The sequence below is a fragment of the Hyla sarda genome, chromosome 4, assembly GCF_029499605.1.
Source record: "Hyla sarda isolate aHylSar1 chromosome 4, aHylSar1.hap1, whole genome shotgun sequence".
NCBI classification, from domain to species: domain Eukaryota; kingdom Metazoa; phylum Chordata; class Amphibia; order Anura; family Hylidae; genus Hyla; species Hyla sarda.
In genome coordinates this window covers 19,092,098-19,106,104 of record NC_079192.1, presented here as the reverse complement: position 1 = coordinate 19,106,104, position 14,007 = coordinate 19,092,098, and the positions used below count along the sequence as shown (strand labels likewise).

At 42.9% G+C, this 14,007-nt stretch overlaps 1 protein-coding gene across 1 annotated transcript in view; it reads left to right on the top strand.

Moving 5' to 3' along the window:
- The window catches only part of KCNAB3 (potassium voltage-gated channel subfamily A regulatory beta subunit 3), a 142,860-nt gene that overhangs the window by 104,531 nt on the left and 24,322 nt on the right, over nt 1-14,007 (top strand). Inside the window, exons 9-11 of the mRNA XM_056570116.1 lie at nt 5,559-5,644; nt 10,513-10,633; nt 10,733-10,827. Of these exons, the coding sequence (XP_056426091.1) occupies nt 5,559-5,644; nt 10,513-10,633; nt 10,733-10,827 (302 nt within the window). The remainder of the gene's footprint in view (nt 1-5,558; nt 5,645-10,512; nt 10,634-10,732; nt 10,828-14,007) is intronic.

The following is a 14,007-nucleotide window of genomic DNA, read 5'->3' as shown; positions in this document are numbered from 1 at the left end:
CCAACAAACCATACCCTTCCCCTCCCGGCAAAAAGGCACCTGCAGGTTCCAGGTTCAATGTCCCTTTTTGCCGAAGCTACTAAGGGGCCACAAGTGCTCCCGGCATCCACTTAGTGGTTAACCAAGGTATCTGTCTGCAGAGCCATTAAACAGTCGGTACCCTTCAGTGATTGGTTGTCTCAGGTTGGTCAGATCCTGTGGCTGGGGGTGGGGTGGATAGCCCCACAGAAATAGGTCACAGGGTGTTAGATTTGGCTATCTCGTGACCAAAACAACTTTGGGAAATCGTTGTTTTCAGTGCGGTCGATCCAATGTTCTGATAGTTTCATTCAGATATTGGTGAACATTCGAATGGAAAATGTGGAGGTCACCATCCTGCTCACTACATTTGCCAGCTCTTCTTTTATCTGTGGCATAAGCCATCCCTATAACATGTCCAGGTAGGAGCGACCTGTGACAAGATCCTTAACAAAAGAAGGAATCGTAGACTTTGGGCTGCTTATTGTGCTGAACATGGTTACTTTGGAGTCCCTTGTGTGCTCGATAAGGACTCAAGGTTCATGGTTTATCAGGGATAGAGTGAAGCCCTAATATTGGCCACACCCTCTGTCCCTGCCTACTTGCATACCCATCCTAAACAACGGGTCCACAACCATGAGGACAGTCCCTTCCTATTATACGTGCAGGGACAGAGTCAAAATAATAAACTACAAAACAGTCAGAGTCAGGGAACAGCTGGAGGCACACAAACTAACAGAGATACACTAAGACAAACACACAGTCAAATCTTAGTCAAACTAGCCAAGGTCGGTAACAGGAGATAGCGAAGTAACAATGCAAATACCAGGAGCGGAGTAAAGAATCAAAACCAAAAGATCAGAGTACCGAAATAGACAATAGAAATACAAGGAGTGCTAGCTTCAGTCAACAGGTAACTTTCACAAGCAAAGCACAAGTGAAAGTGACTTCCTTGTATATGAGAGTGTAAGTGAAAGGAGAATCCTGATTGATAGAAGAAACCAGAGTACGGATAGGTGGGGAAAAAGCTCCAACCACACCCAAGAAGCTCAGGGCGTTGTCCCAGTAACCAACATAAACAACAGACCTATGCAGAATTAACCCTATGGGAGGGAACAGAACCAGTCATTACAGTACCATTGCGCCAGTTGACCTCCGAACTGAGGTAAAAAGTCATCTCATTACTGAACACCGGCCTGTCAGTAAATTCAACCTCTTTCGATCGGCCCTGCAAGTCAATACAAAAGTCATGGCATTTTGGTTTTTCCTCTGGTTTCATCTCAAGAAGATAGAAACACCTTTGACCAAGGGACAAGCTCTATTTAAAACCGGCCATTACGTCTCATGTGCCCAAAAAAAAAAAAATGGGGTGAAACCAGAGAACTAAATCTCTAATATCAAGTTACGCAAAACAACACCCCGAGATGGGTCAGGGTCAATATTATAGAAACACCTTTGACCAAGGGACAAGCCCTAAGGGCTTGTCCCTTGGTCAAAGGTGTTTCTATAATATTGACCCTGACCCATCTCGGGGTATTTTTTTGAGTGATCTCAAGAAGATGTGATCTCTCTGGCTTACAATGGTGATGTTTTCGTAGGATACCCCCTACCATGGTTTGTGGCACCTGTAGATCGATACTAGTCAGCCTAGTTTTGCTTTGCTTTTTAGTCACTGACCATTAGTTATGTTATTTACCAGCAGGCCTTTACTTTTTTACCTTCCTTTTTAAATCAATCTGTATATGTGTCTTTATGTGTATGTTTGACATGAATATGCATGATGTGCTTGTATGTTGCAGATGTATGTTGTAAATGTATGTGTGAGTTTTACAAGTAATGTCTACATAGAGAGAACCAAAGAATCAGCAGCACTCCGTTCCTTCAGATGAATGAGTGGATGGCTTTATTCATCTTGTGTTACAGGCAGCTACGTTTCGGCTGTCTCACACAGCCATGATAATGGCTGTGTGTACGGGGTCCATTTTAGAACATTGTCAGTCATCAGCCGTAACTCCGTCCCGTGTCAGGCGAAACAGAGTCCTGCCTCCTCCCTCGGACCAATCACCGTCAGCCGCAACTCCGTCCCCCGTCAGACGAAACAGTGTCCCGCCTCCTCCCTCACACCAATCCTGTCAGTCGTCAGCCACAACTCCCTCATCCGAAACTGCCTCGTCCAAAATGCCGTCATCCCTCATAAAAAACTTCCTGCCGCATAGCAGAGCCGATGGTGCACAGCATGTATTGCAGAGTCGATACTGTGAAACGTGTACTACAGGCACTACATGTGCTACAGAGTCTGTATAGCAGAGCAGACACTGAATAGCATGTACAGCAGGACCCGTAGAGCAGAGAGCCAACACTGACTCGCCTCTGCTACATGGCAGGAAGGTTTTTCATCTGAGGGATGACGGAGTTTAGGATGAGGGAGTTTTGGATGACAGAGGAGGGAGTTGCGGCTGATGCCTGACGGAGATTGGTCCGAGGGAGGAGGTGGGACGCCGTTTTGCCTGACGTGGGACGGAGTTACAGCTGTCGACTAACGATGTCCTAAAATGGACACCGTATGTGTGAGACAGCCGAAACGTAGCTGCTGGTAACACAAGATGAATATAGCCATGCTAAAGGAACGGAGTGCTGCTGATTCTTTGGTTCTTTGTATACCGGAGGACCTCCATCAGCCTGCACCCGGACAATTAGGCTAGGCTCACACTACGGAATTTCCGCCTGCAATTATGCTTTGAAATTGCAGGCAGAAATTCCGCTTACTAAAATGTATAGTATAGAGAATGGGTTTCCGTTCACACTTCGGAATTTGTGAAGCGGAAGTTGTGAACGGAAAATCCGCTTTAAATTTTCTGCCTGAAGAAAGGGGTTGCTCATTCTTCAGGCAGAAATACTCACGGAACACATTGCAGTCTATTGGAGAATGCAGTGTCTGCGCGGTCCTAGTGCCGATTGATTCAGTCAGCGCTGACCGCACTGGTAATCTCCGGGTGGAAATTTTCTGTCTGGAGATTCCGCAGTGTGAACCTAGCCTTAGGGTATGTTCAGACGAGCGGATTTTCCGTGCGTATTTCGCTGCGGATCTGGCACTGAAGTACCTGCCTTTGGATGTGCCTGCTCGGAGAGGCAAAACGCCGCTACGAGCAGACACACTGCAATGTGCGAGTCGCCGCGCGCATGCGCAGTATACTTGCACATCGCGGCAGCTCTCGGCCTAGCTCATTGAGCAGGGGGAGAGGCCGCGATGTGTGCGAGTACTCCACGCATGCTCGGCAACTCTCACATCGCTTCAGTGTGTCTGCTCGTAGAGGCGTATTGCCGCTCCAAGCAGGCACATGAAAAGGCACCATACAGCGGGTTCTTCAGTGGCGGATTTGCAACATAAAATCCGCTGTAAATCTGCTCGTCTGAACGTACCCTTATAGTGGTTGTGCTGCTCTCCTGCGAAGTGTATCTATATAGATAGATGGTGGAAAAAATCTTGTCCACAGCACCACAATTGTGCACAAAAACGTAAATTTATTCCATAAAAGGTGTCAGCACAGCAGCGACGTTTCAGTCACCTCAATCCTGACCTTTCTCAAGCACAAAAGATTTTTTTCCACTGTCTATGGGATGATCCTCTAACCAAGGGTCCAGGATCTGTGTGCACCCTCCTACGTTTTTACGGACTTGGTCGTGCTGTTCTTCTACTTTTTCTATATAGATAGATATGAGATAGATATTAGATATATTAGATAGATAGATATGAGATAGATAGATAGATAGATAAATAGATATGAGAGAGATAGATAGATATGAGAGATATAGATAGATATGAGAGAGATATAGATAGATATGAGAGAGAGATATAGATAGATATGAGAGAGATGGATAGATATGAGAGAGATGGATAGATATGAGATGGATAGATAGATATGAGATAGATAGATAGATATGAGATAGATAGATAGATAGATAGATATGAGATGGATAGATATGAGATGGATAGATAGATATGAGATAGATAGATAGATAGATAGATAGATAGATATGAGATGGATAGATATGAGATGGATAGATAGATATGAGATAGATAGATAGATATGAGATAGATAGATAGTTATGAGATAGATAGATATGAGATAGATAGATATGAGATAGATAGATAGATAGATAGATATGAGATAGATAGATAGATATGAGATAGATAGATGATAGATAGATAGATAGATATGAGAGAGATAGATAGATATGAGAGAGATAGATAGATATGAGAGAGATAGATATGAGAGAGATAGATATGAGAGAGATATAGATAGATATGAGAGAGAGATATAGATAGATATGAGAGAGAGAGGGATAGATATGAGAGAGATGGATAGATATGAGATGGATAGATAGATGGATATGAGATAGATATGAGAGAGATAGATATGAGAGAGATAGATATGAGAGAGATATAGATAGATATGAGAGAGAGATATAGATAGATATGAGAGAGAGAGGGATAGATATGAGAGAGTTGGATAGATATGAGATGGATAGATATGAGATGGATAGATAGATAGATAGATAGATAGATATGAGATAGATAGATAGATATTAGAGAGATAGATAGATATGAGATAGATAGATATGAGAGATAGATAGATAGAGAGATAGATATGAGATAGATAGATAGATAGATATATATGAGATAGATATGAGATAGATAGATATGACATAGATAGATATGACATAGATAGATAGATAGATAGATATGAGATAGACATGAGATAGATATGAGATAGATAGATATGAAATAGATAGATAGATAGATATGAGATAGATGTGAGATAGATAGATATGAGATAGATAGATAGATAGATATGAGAGAGATAGATATGAGATAGATAGATAGATATGAGATAGATAGACAGAAAGTGAGGGTTTGTGTGTATGCGGTATAGACTGCTGCATGATCATAGGGTTACGGTATTAAGGATGTCTCTGTATAGACACCTGACGTTGCCGGTCTCCCGTATCACCAGCCCCCAGTCGGCACCGGTCTCTATAGACATCCTCATTATCTCTCATTTATCTCACAGTGCTCCCCTGTCTAATTTCCGCTCCCCCCCCCCATATATCTATGACCTCTGCGGCCCCTTCTGCGTCTCTGCACCTCTACAGATGGACCCAGGAACATTGCCCTAAATAAAGACAGACGTATAGTTATCCGAATTTATCTACAAGAAGAAATGATTTCTGGCAAGGAGTCAGGAAGGAAGGAAAGTGTCACAGACAATATGATAAGAGAGACTGTGACAGCCCTGCGGTTTACGTGACGCCGTTTCTGGATGTCTCTATATATAGATCTGAGTAGTATACAGTACAATCTGTTTGATGTGGATGTCAGTCGTCCATACGTCTATGCGCAGACACAGTGGAAATGTTTTGTCATTTGGTACCGTTCTCTTATCTGCAGGTAAGAAGTGGATTTAGAAAGAATGACTCTACATGTATAATGTTGCTATTTTATTCTTTTACAAGGCTCTTTTCTTTATTTTTCTGTGCAGAAATTGTACGAGCCATGACCTTTGTGATCAACCAGGGGATGGCGATGTACTGGGGCACTTCACGCTGGAGTGCGATGGAAATTATGGTATGTAAGACTCATACACTACATTGATAACAGACTGTGTGAGCTTAAAGGGGTACTCCGCTGCCCGAACGTTCTGAACATTTCGTTCCAAACGCTTGGAGCAGGCGGCGGGGTTTGTGATGTCACTGCCGCGCCCATCGTGACGTCATGTCATGCCCCCTCAATGCAAGTCTATGGGAGGGGGCGTGGCGGATACCACGCCCCCTCCCATAGACTTGCATTGAGGGGGCGTAGCGTTACATCACAAGGGGCGTGGCAGTGACTTCACGACCCCCGCTGCTCACTCCAAGCGTTCTAAACGAATGTCGGGTACTGCACAGAGATCGCGGGGGTCCCAGTGGCAGGAATCCCCGCGATGTCTAGGGACGGAGTACCCCTTTAAAGGGGATCTCCGGAGAAAAAAAAAAATTGTTTTCACATTAACTGGTGCCAGAAAGTTAGAACAGGAACATCCGGCTCCCAGGGTTTATAAGATCATGTTAAAATCCAAGTGTAACGAACAATAGAAAAAAAGTAAAAACACAAACGAAATGCACCAAGGCGTTTCGATTTGTTAACAAGTCTTAGTCATGGCATCAAATGATACAGTTTGGCCACCCCAGGTAAAATGTGTATTAATGTGCATAAAGAAGCCAAGGAAAGATGGAAAAATCTCCAAAAGGCATCAAATTACAGATTAGACATTCTTATAATATGTCAACAAAAGTTAGATTTTATTTCCATCATTTACACTTTCATAATAATGGAAAACAAAAAAATGGCGTCTGCAAAAGTTTGGGCACCCTGCAGAATTTATAGCATGCGCTGCCCCCTTTGTAAAGCTGAGACCTGCCAGTGTCATGGATTGTTCTCAGTCATCATCTGGGAAGACCAGGTGATGTCAATCTCAAAGGTTTTAAATGCCCAGACTCATCTGACCTTGCCCCAACAATCAGCACCATGGGTTCTTCTAAGCAGTTGTCTAGAAATCTGAAACTGAAAATAGTTGACGCTCACAAAGCTGGAGAAGGCTATAAGAAGATAGCAAATGTTTTCAGATGTCAATATCCTCTGTTCAGAATGTAATTAAGAAATGGCAGTCATCAGGAACAGTGGAAGTTAAAGCAAGATCTGGAAGACCAAGAAAATATCAGACAGAACAGCTCGCAGGATTGTGAGAAAAACAATTCAAAACCCATGTTTGACTGCACAATCCCTCCAGAAAGATCTGGCAGACACTGGAGTTGTGGTACACTATTCCACTATAAAGAGATACTTGTACAAATATGGTCTTCATGGAAGAGTCAACAGAAGAAAACCTCTTCAACGTCCTCACCACAAAAATCAGCGTTTGAACTTTGCAAATGAACATATAGACAAGCCTGATGCATTTTGGAACAAGTTCTGCGGACCTATGAGGTTAAAAATGAACTTTTGAGATGAAGGGTAACAGAATTTAATGAAAAGAACCTCTGTCCAACTGTTAAGCATGGGGGTGGATCAATCATGATTTGGGGTTGTATTGCAGCCAGTGGCACAGGGAACATCTCACGAGTAGAAGGAAAAATGGATTCAATAAAATTTCAGCAAATTTTGGATGCTAACTTGATGCCATCTATGAAGAAGCTGAAGTTAAAGAGAGGATGGCTTCTACAAATGGATAATGATCCTAAACACACCTCGAAATCCATGGGGGATTACATCAAGAGGCGTAAACTGAAGGTTTTGCCATGGCCTTCACAGTCTCCTGACCTCAACATAATTGAAAATCTATGGATAGACCTTAAAAGAGCAGTGTGTGACAGACAGCCCAGAAATCTCAAAGAACTGGAAGACTTTTCTAGGGAAGAATGGGTAAAGATACCTCAAACAAGAATTGAAAGACTCTTGGCTGCTATAAAAAGCGTTTACAAGCTGTGATACTTGCCAAAGGGGGCAGTACAAGATATTAACTCTGCAGGGGGCACAAACTTTTGCAGATGCCATTTTTTTCTGTTATTTTGAAAGTGTAAATGATGGAAATAAAATCTAACTTTTAATAGACAAGAGAAGCAGAGAATAACGCAGCACTCACCACATGTTCTTTGTTCACCTTCTTCTTTATTCAGTTTTAAAATGTGCAGACAGGCCTGACGAAGTGCCGAGAGCACGCAACGGTCCGTCGCCACCCACATCCCCCCGCACGCTAGGTTTCCTCTCACCTGCTGTACCTGTCTGCACATTTTCAAACCAAATAAAGAAGAAGGTGAACAAAGAACATGTGGTGAGTGCTGCGTTATTCTCTGCTTCTCTTGTCTATTGGATGTATCTTGCTAGTGTATAGAACGCATTGCACCACCGAGTTCCGTGCGGAAGGACAGGCACATAACACCACTCATATAGCTACTACGTTCCCAAGTCTGACACTGGTGCCGGTGCACTTCCACTAACAAAAATCTAACTTTTGTTGACATATTATAAGAATGTCTAATCTGTAATTTGATGTCTTTTGGAGATTTTTCCATCTTTCCTTCTTTTTGAACATTAATACAAATTTTTACCTGGGGTGCCCAAACTTTTGATCCCCACTGTAGTATTGCTCAGTCTTATATATCCAAGTATATCCAGGATGAGTCACTTGACACCAGGGGAAGGGGAGGGAAGAGGGAAAAAAAAAAAAAAAAGTTAAACAGATTTGTAAATTATTTCTATATAAAAATCTTAATCCTTCCAGTACTTATCAGCTGCTCTATGCTCCAGAGGAAGTTCTTTTTCTTTTTTTCATTTCTTTCCAATCTGGCCACAGTGCTCTCTGCTGACACCTGTCCATGTCAGGAACTGTCCATAGCAGGAGCAAATCCCCATAGCAAACCTATACTGCTCTGAACAGAGATGTCAGCAGAGAGCACTGTGGTCAGATAGGAAAAAAAAAAAAAGTATGTGGAGCATACAGCAGCTGATAAGTACTGGAAGGATTACGATTTTTATATAGAAGTAATTTACAAATCTGTATACTTTTCTGGCACCAATTGATTTAAAGAAATAAAAAAAATTTAAAAATTCCACCAGAGTACCCCTTTAAAGTGTACCCATCAGATACAACAAAAAAAGTTTTTTTTTTAATATATCACTCAGTACCTAATCCTGACCATGTATATGTAATTGTTATGTGTCTAGCACCTTTATTTATTTTTTTTATTACACTTTTAATTTAGCTCACTAGTCTGAATTCCTCTCAAAGGGAGGGGGCGTGGCCTCACTGTGCAGGTCTCCGCCCCCTCCCTCAGTATGCTGTCTGCTCACATCTCCCCTAGCATTAGTAAAACTACAACTCCCAGCTTGTCCTTACTGAAAGTAACGGGACACAAGCTGACAGTGGGAGGATTTTTCCTCCTGCTCTGAGCCCTGCGCTCACAGCTGTCAATCAAGGAAGTGTGTCCATGACATAGGTGATGACTCATGGACACAGCGGGACTAGTGTGTGTCCAAGCAGGCGGGGGGGGACAGTTGTTTGACTGGCTTTTTCTAATGAAAGCAATTGCAGAACCTATTGGTTATACATGCTTTACAACAAAATTGTTTGCACATCAACTGCTGACGGAAAGTTATACAGATTTGTAAATGACTTCTATTTGAATATCTTAAGCCTTTTAATACTTATCGGCTCATCTAGTCTTACCAGTCAGACACAGTGCTCTCTGCTGCCACCTCTGTCAGTGTCAGGAACTCCCCCGAGGAGCAACAAATCCCTATAGTAAACCTCTCCATAGACTTTCATTGAGGGGGCATGGCCGTGACGTCCCGAGCGGGATGTGACCGTAATGTCACGAGCCTCTGCCCCTCATCGCCAGTCATCCAGCACGAAGCAAACTTCGCTCCGTGCATTGGACGTCTGGAGTGCCGCAGCCGAGATCGCAGGGGTCCCGCCACTGGGGAGCTGCACCTGACACTCTAAACGAACGCCGCATATAGCAGGGAGATCGCAGGGGTCCCCAGCAGCGGGACTGCCATGATCAGGCATCTTATCCCCTATCCTTTGAATAGGGGATAATATGTCTAGGGGCGGAGTACCCCTTTAATGACAGGTACACTTTACCAGTCTTTTCCCTCCACGGTCAACTTTTTTCTATTGGAAACAACTAATCCACCCACCGGCTCACATTGGCACCCAGTAAGAGATGTGTCATTCTTCACAAAAAGTCTAAATTCTGGGATGAAAATTCAGCAAACTGACAAACACTGTTTTTATTTTGATTTTAACTGTTATTTCGAGGTGTCGTGGTCCTTTAAAGAGTACCAGTCATGATCTTGTTAAATTGTATAATCCTCCCAGTTCACTGTCCCCATCCTGATAAACCACCCCCGGCCTTTATTTTTTTTTATTATTTTTTAGTTTTCTACCTTGATATTGTTCTGTATTTTCTGCTCAGTCTCAGTCAGAGTCACAGACTGGGAAGGGGGTGTTCCCCAGCAGGCTGTGACATCTGAAGCCATACAGGGGAGAACTTCCTCCCTCACTCTGCTACACACAGCCCAGAGCAGTTCAGTGTGAGATGAGCTATGATTGGCTAAGGCTACGCCCCCACCCCCCCCATCCCCCTCTCAGCACTCCAGACTGTATTTCCTGTTTTTGGACTTCTGCCAGGCCAGCAGGAGTCCAAAGTTTGTGCAAGAGATGGGGGGAAATGTGCTCTGGACAATAGGGAGACACCTAGTGGCAGCTTTTGTAAACACAAATAAAAAAATATAAAAGTAATTTTTTTTTTAAACAAAGTATATTAGAAAGATCTTTTATTTACCATGAGGAGTGCAATAGCAAAAAATTCTTTAATGACAGTGTGAAGAAAAAAAACATTAGGAATAATTACTACCTATCACTAAAGTATTATCGGTTACTTTTGTATTGCTAGGAGGCCTATTCTGTAGCTCGCCAGTTTAACCTCATCCCTCCCGTGTGTGAACAAGCTGAGTATCATCTCTTCCAACGCGAGAAAGTAGAGACGCAGCTCCCCGAGCTGTATCATAAGATTGGTAAGTGTACGATTGGGTGACTTACAATCTGTAGTTCTTGTTCCAGTTCCCGTCAATGCCATTTTTTATTAACTCTCTATTCTTTTTGGTTTCCCCCAGGTGTTGGCTCTATGACATGGTCTCCTTTAGCATGTGGCCTGATTACTGGGAAATATGCCGACAATATCCCCGAAAAATCTAGAGCTTCCTTCAAGGTAACATCATGACACTGTGGACCTGTACACTTAAAGGGGTACTCCGCTCCTGGACATCTTATCCCCTATCCCCAGCAGCGGGACCCCCCGGAATGCACCCAGCATTCGTTTAGAGCATCGGGTGCAGCGCCAGAGCGCCGGAAGCTCATGACGTCATGGCTGCTCCGTGGTCGTGATGTCACGGCCACACCCCCTCAATGCAAGTCTATGGGAGGGGGCATGACGGCCGTCACGCCCCCTCCCATAGACTTGCATTGATGGGGCGTAGTCATGACATCACAAGCAGAGTGGGGCCATGACGTCACAAGCCTCCGCCCCGCATCCCCAGTCATCCGGCGAACTCCGCTCCGTGCACCAATTGACTGGGGTGCTGCAGCCGAGATCACGGGTGTGCCCAGTGGCGGGAACCCCGTGATTAGGAATCTTATCCCCTATCCATTTGGATAGGGGATAACGTGTCTAGGGGCAGAGTATCCCTTTAAATGGGTTTTACACTATGGACAATTTTGGATAAGGTTGTCACAGGTACTGCTGCTGGGATTGACCAGTTGTTAAATCTGGTAGTTAATGTTAATTTCTTATGCAGCACCACCACAGAAGAGTGTCCACTCAAAAACAATGGGTTGTACTTAAAAAAAAGCAAGGATAGATGAGGTCCTCCAAAAAGAAAGATACTCTTTATAGCAGGCTCATACTCTGACTAATAGATGCCGATCCTCATCAGGAGACTCTCAATGTATTAGGCTGCATTCACACCACATTTTTACAATACAGTTCCCGTGTCAGCTTTTTGATGAAAAACTGATTCCTCAAAACCTGACTAAACTGTATCAAAACGTGTGTACAAATTTAACTCATATACGATTTAAAAAACTACGTCCGGTTGCATCCATTTTTAAGAAAAAAAACGTATACGTTTTTAACTTTTCACTCCATTATGAATAAAGTTTCACTTGTTTGATTGAAATTCCAAGAACCGGGAAATTCCAAGAACCTGTGCAAAGTCAAAAACCGTATGGTGCAAACCGGATGGAACCGTACGCACATACAGTTCTGTACGATTCCCATTGACTCCCATGTTAAAAAAAAAAAACTTATACGGTTTAATACAGTTTTTCACCCTGACCAAAAACCGTGGTAGGCCACGATTTTGGGTACGGGAAAAAAACTGACAAAATCATACAAGATGCAAAACGGACACAATCTAATGCATCTTTTGGCATACGGTTTTCAATATGGTTCTGTACGGCTTTCGCATAGAAAACGTATACGGGAACTGTACTGCAAAAACGTGGTGTGAATGCAGCCTTAAAGGGGTACTACGCAGGAAAATAGTTTTTTTCTAATGAACTGGTGCCAGAAAGTTAAACAGATTTGTAAATTACTTCTATTAAAAATCTTAACCCTTCCAGTACTTATCTGCTGCTGTATTCTACAGAGGAAGTTGAGGTGTTCTTTTCAGTCTGACCACAGTGCTCTCTGCTGACACCTCTGTCCATGTCAGGAACTGTCCAGAGCAGGAGAGGTTTGTCATGAGGATTTGTTCCTGACATGGACAGAGGGGTCAGCAGAGAGCACTGCGGTCAGACTGAAAAGAACAACTCAACTTCCTCTGTAGTATCCAGCAGCTGATAAGTACTGGAAGGATTAAAGGGGTACTCCTGTGGAAAACTTATTTTTTTAAATCAACTGGTGCGAGAAAGTTAAACATATTTGTAAATCAGGGTAAAAAGGGGGGGTACCAAATGCCTCTAGACTAATACCATAAAATGGTACATTATGATGGAATTACAGAAAAAATTAATTGGACTGTGCTTCACTTTAAATGATGTGCAAATTTAATATAAATTAATATAAAATATTACAAATGAGACATAAAATAATGCAAATCTAATACATAAATGCCTCCTACCACAGGGCCCTTGTGGGGAGGTATGATATTTGAATACAAAGCATATATTAAAAGAGGTTAAAATATAGCATGTCAATTATGTTCTACCGCTATCCCAATATATTGCAAACCGACATAGTGTACTTTTGTGCGGTACACTCCGTTCTCATGTGATTTAGAACAGTTCACAAGGTGATATAGTTACCAACTCCTAAAGGTAGTTTTGGCTGGACGTCCGAGAGATGGATATGTGGAGGCTGTGTCCAGCGCTAGCGTGCGCTTACGGTGACGGGCCCGGATGCCACAGGCCAAAAAGGTCACCGGTCACGGAGTAATAGCAGGCTCGATGGCAGATGTAGTGGAGGCTGTGTCCAGCGCTGGCATGCGCTTGCGGTGACGGGCCCGGTTGCCGCAGGCCGAGGAGAAGTCACCGGTCACGGAGTGGCTCCGGAGGTGGAGATGTACTCGGAGATAGATGGATCTTGCTCCGGAAACAAGGAAAGGAAAGCCTCGTGGAAGATCTCTCGGCGTCTGGTGGAATGGCGGATGAATTACAGCCAGGTGTGAAATCAGCAGATGATGGAGTTGTGTCGGAGGTAAGTGATGGCGGTTTGTGGATTGCGGTGGTCATGCGGTAAATATTTCTTTCTCTAGACGCGTTTCAGGGTACTTTGTATATGACCCTTTCCTCAGTAGAGATAGAGTGTACCGCACAAAAGTACACTATGTCGGTTTGCAATACATTGGGATAGCGGTAGAACATAATTGACATGCTATATTTTAACATCTTTTAATATATGCTTTGTATTCAAATATCATACCTCCCCACAAGGGCCCTGTGGTAGGAGGCATTTATGTATTAGATTTGCATTATTTTATGTCTTATTTGTAATATTTGATATTAATTCATATTAAATTTGCACATCATTTAAAATGAAGCACAGTCCGATTAATTTTTTCTGTAATTCCATCATCATGTACCATTTTATGGTATTAGTCTAGAGGCATTTGGTACCCCCCCCTTTTTACCCTTATATATTATTTTGTACTAGTATTTTTTTAGCCTCGATTAATTTATATTGTGAGCTGCACATACCCCATTTTTTATATTTGTAAATCACTTCTATTAATAAATCTTTACCCTTCCAGTACTTTTTAGGAGCTGTATACTACAAAAGAAATGATTTTCATTTTGGATTTCTCTGATGTCACGACCACAGTGCTCTCTGCTGACCTCTGTTGTCCATTTTAGGAACTGTCCAGAGCAGGAGAAAATCCCCATAGCAAAC